The sequence below is a fragment of the Schistocerca nitens genome, unplaced genomic scaffold (assembly GCF_023898315.1).
Source record: "Schistocerca nitens isolate TAMUIC-IGC-003100 unplaced genomic scaffold, iqSchNite1.1 HiC_scaffold_208, whole genome shotgun sequence".
Lineage (NCBI taxonomy): Eukaryota > Metazoa > Arthropoda > Insecta > Orthoptera > Acrididae > Schistocerca > Schistocerca nitens.
In genome coordinates this window covers 111347-116155 of record NW_026045749.1, presented here as the reverse complement: position 1 = coordinate 116155, position 4809 = coordinate 111347, and the positions used below count along the sequence as shown (strand labels likewise).

At 62.5% G+C, this 4809-nt stretch overlaps 1 protein-coding gene across 1 annotated transcript; it reads left to right on the top strand.

Moving 5' to 3' along the window:
- The first annotated feature begins 223 nt into the window (after positions 1-223).
- LOC126220886 (uncharacterized) lies at positions 224-1003 on the top strand. The gene has a single exon (XM_049942164.1). It carries the CDS (start codon positions 224-226, stop codon positions 1001-1003), a length of 780 nt encoding a protein of 259 aa, XP_049798121.1.
- The last annotated feature ends 3806 nt before the right edge of the window (positions 1004-4809 follow it).

Sequence of the window (4809 nt, the reverse complement as noted above, 5' to 3'; positions counted from 1 at the left end):
CCGCAAAAAACTACAGACGACGTCGACAACAAGACCGAGCAGGAGGCAGATATATACCGAGCGCCAAAGAGACCGACCACACACACACACACACACACACACACAAAACAACAAACACCACCCACCGGCCAAAGGGGCACCAAAAAAACCCACAAAGCCGAGCACCACACGTCGCGACCAGAGGCAACCCGCAACCGCAACGGCGCTTTCCGCACCGGGCCGGATGCACGTACGACAACACCGCTACCCGTACACAAGGCCTCCCATTGCACACAGCCGCTCTGTGTTCAACATCATCAATGGCGCGCCCGCGGCTCGTCGCGGTCGCAGCCATGACGCCGCCGCCACTTTTGCACCAACACATTCACGCACCGCAAAACAGCTCGCCGACCCACCGACACAGCACAGCCGACAAACAAAAACAACCGCGGCGGCGGCAACAAAACAAAACAAACACCTCGCACCAAGCGTCCGACAGAAAACAAACGGACAGGCACACAGGCCTCTGCTAACGACCACGACACAGCGGCACGCTGCCCCTTTCCCGCCACTCTCGATTCACAGCGCACGCGACCCCGTCGTCGACGACGACACGCGACGGGCTCGCTTCCCGCAACCTACACCTTTCCGCCACTACGCACGGCTCCACCCGACGCCCGTCGCAACGGCACTACTGCACGCACTATCACCCCCGCCGCCGCCGCCGCCGCCGCCGCCTCCTCCTCTCTCCCCCTTCCCGTACACAACAACACAGCCAAAAACACACTCACGACCCAAACATAACAACATGGCACGTGCATCGGCGCACACCCCCAACCAGTCACCGTCGACACAACCACACGCAAGGCACGGAAAAACCGGCGTCCTTCCACGTTGCCATCAAAGCAGCACAAACAACCACACAGGAGGAACCACCAACAACTGCCGGCCGGCCGGCAACCACCAAACGCACATTCCCGCTCGCCACCACACACCTCTCGGCAGCCGTTTCGCAAAGACATGACATGACATGACGCGACATCATCGCATCACGGGCGACGCACGCACACCGACCCACTTTCCCGCCCGTCTCTCTCTCTCTTTTTCTTCCGACGCCTTCGGCCGAGCACACACGTACGTGGCACAACGCCCAACACAGTCACACACAGTCGACAGGCGCACGCCCAGGCACGCAACGACGCAGCGCAGCAAAGGCGCCCGCGACACATACCTCCTCTCCCGTCTCGCCGCCGACCGCCAGCCAGCCACTCGCAATGTGCACTGGCCAACCGGACACACGTCCACCGCGCCGCCTCCGACCACCCGCCAGGGGGCGCTCACGTCCGCGACAACAGCGCGGCCCGCCGCCGGGCGGGCCCAGCCCGGCCCAGGCGGCGCGCGCTGCTCTGCACTCGGCGCGCCGCGCCACACATCCTGCTGCAGACCGGGCTCGTCTCTCTGTACGCGTCTGCGTCTGCCCGCATCTCATCTTCCTGCGCATCAACACAAACGAGGCCACGTGAGCAAACCCCCGTCACAACGCCACATCACGCACTGCCTTGTCGACCGCCTAAATAAATGCACTCACCCACCAGCCATCCGCTTCGTCCTCTTCTTGCTTACTCGTTGTTCGTCGTTGTTGCTGCTGCACCAGCACCAGCACCAGCACCGGCGGCGGCGGCGGCGGCGGCGGCGGCGGCGGCGGCGGCGGCGGCGGCGGCAGCGGCAGCGGCAGCGCACACAGCCCCCAGCCGGCCGCATCCGAGGGGGCCCCGCCGCCAGCGTCGCCTCCTTGGGCACAGGTGCGGTGCTGTGGCCGCCCATCCAACCGCATTTGCTGGCCGTCCCAGCCGCCAGGCAGGCGTTCCCACTGCCGCGCACCGCCTCTGCTGCAGAAGACGAACAAACGAAACGTACAAACATACACGCACCCGAAGCGTGGCCACACACGGACGGGACCGACAGGCTCCAAGGCGACCAAACGATGGAAAAACAAACACAAAAACAAAAGACACGCGAGCGAGCGAGCAAGCACGCAGTCGCCTCGCCTCTGTCCTCCCGCCCCCGCCCTTCTCCCCACCACATGCCCACAAACACCACCGCCTGCCCGCATCTCCACATTCGCCCCCTCCATTTGTTCCCTTGCGTTCGTTCCTTCCTTCCTTCCATGTGTCTGCGTGCGCGGCGCCTCTCCAACATCCGCCGTCCGTCCGTCCCGTTTTCGCCGTACCACACGCCACCGTCGGCGCCGCCTCGCCTCCTCCCAGTCCACCACCGCCGCCGCCCCTGTCCGCCCCGCACACCACCATACACCGCTGCTTGTCCCGGCCGTTGCCACCAAAGGCGCCAGCCGCAAACCGCGCCAAACGCCGCAGCGCGCGTGCGTCCTTCCTTCTTGCTTGCTTCTCCGTGCCGACGCTGCCTCTATTCCCGGTGACATCCAACAATCAATCAATCGCGAGGACTTTCAATTGCAGTCACGTGACTAACCGGGCAGACGGAGACAAAGACATGAATCAGCGCCACAGACAGCACCAACACCTCCTATCGATCTATCTGTGTGTCGACAAACAACCACGCCAAGACTCGTGCACGCATTCCACGTCACACCGGCGGCAACCAAACCCTCGCGGCCGTACCCCAAACCACAACCACAACCACATTCGAGACCACACCACCACGGCACAGCAGCACCACCAGCTGCCTCGCAACCAACCAAACCGGGTAGCTATGCCGCCCCTCTCACTCACTCACTCACTCACTCACTCACACACACACACAATTCCGCTCTTCCCGCAAAGGCAATTTGGTGGCCCTGAAAAGGGCCGTTTTGCCGCTCTCGCAACGGAGGGAGCTTCCTTCCTTCCTTCCTTCCTTCCTTCCTTCCTTCCAAGAGCCGAAGTAACAACCTCCTCCTTACTTGGAGCTCGTGTACTTGGTCACCGCCTTCGTGCCCTCGCTCACGGCGTGCTTGGCCAGCTCGCCAGGCAGCAAGAGCCGCACAGCCGTCTGGATCTCGCGGGACGTGATGGTCGAGCGCTTGTTGTAGTGCGCCAGGCGAGACGCCTCGGCCGCAATGCGCTCGAAAATGTCGTTCACGAAGCTGTTCATGATGCTCATCGCCTTCGACGAGATGCCCGTGTCGGGGTGCACCTGCTTCAGCACCTTGTAGATGTAGATGGCATAGCTCTCCTTCCTCTTGCGCTTCTTCTTCTTGTCGCCCTTCGAAATGTTCTTCTGCGCCTTGCCGGCCTTCTTGGCGGCCTTCCCGCTAGTCTTGGGCGGCATCTCGAACGTACAACAACAGGCAGCAAGCGCTCCGCTCTAGTCAGCGTCTCCCCACACAGTGGCACCCGCCGCTACCGCAACACCGCACCTTTACCAGCTCGCCCTGTTGCGGCCGCCGACCAATGGGGCGCGCGCGCAACCGGCCGCCGCACCCGAGCCCATAAAGGGACCCCCACCCCGCCGCCGCCGGCACACGCACGCACTCCGCTGCTCGACTCGCTGCGGCTCGCACCGTTACGGTTACGTGTTTAGCGCTTACGCCACTAGCCAAACGCCATGTCCGGACGCGGAAAGGGAGGCAAAGTCAAGGGCAAGTCAAAGTCCCGCTCAAGCAGGGCTGGGCTCCAGTTCCCGGTCGGCAGAATCCACCGCCTCCTGCGCAAGGGAAACTACGCCGAGCGCGTCGGCGCCGGGGCGCCCGTCTACCTCGCCGCCGTCATGGAGTACCTCGCGGCTGAGGTGCTCGAGCTGGCCGGAAACGCGGCCCGCGACAACAAGAAGACGCGCATCATCCCGCGCCACCTGCAGCTCGCCATCCGCAACGACGAGGAGCTCAACAAGCTCTTGTCGGGCGTCACCATCGCACAGGGTGGTGTCCTGCCCAACATCCAGGCCGTCCTGCTGCCAAAGAAGACCGAGAAGAAGGCCTAAACAGGGACCGCGGCGCTGCGCTTGCGTGCTCCCTGCACGCAAACGCAAACGCGCCTTTGCCTTGCCGGCTCGCCTCACAACAATCGGCCCTTTTCAGGGCCACCACACAAACCTACGTCCAAAGCAAAGTTTCCGTCGTCCTCGCCGCACTTTACAACAACGTCCACAGCGCCGGCGCACGTCCGCCATCTTGTCCACAGCCCGTGTGGCCGAACACACACACATTTTTTCTGCACCCCTCCACGCACGCACAGTCGCGTTCCAAACAACGACAACGACATCAATACACCAATAATGTGATGTGATCATTGTTAATATGTTCATAATTAAAAGAGCGCGTAACGGCCCGACGACGGACGACACGCGGGCCGCCGCGCGCGCTCTCCAAACACACAGGCACAGGACAAACCAAACCAAACCAAACAGCTGATCCGATCGATGATCCGGCCCGCGCCACAAACAAACCACGCACACACCGGACTCAGCCGCGCCCTCCCGCATCCATCATCACACACGTCACGTCGAAACTCCAAACGGAACGCACGCACGCAAAGCAACAGAGGCGCACAACAACAACAACAACAACAACAAACACACACACACAGAGGCAGGCAGGCAACACAGACCCTTTCGCACTTTTCAATTTCCGAACAGTGTGGTGGCCCTGAAAAGGGCCGTTTTTCGTCTCTCCCACCAAGCACGGGCAACGGCACGGCCGCGGGAAGGCCACAGCACAGCACACCGGCTGCCTGCCTAACCGCCGAAACCGTACAGGGTGCGCCCCTGCCTCTTCAGGGCGTACACCACGTCCATGGCCGTCACAGTCTTGCGCTTGGCGTGCTCAGTGTACGTCACCGCGTCGCGGATCACGTTCTCCAGGAACACCTTCAG

Excerpts from the sequence above, each read along its gene's own strand:
- LOC126220886 (XM_049942164.1), top strand. The coding sequence starts at position 224 with ATGCACGTACGACAACACCGCTACCCGTACACAAGGCCTCCCATTGCA.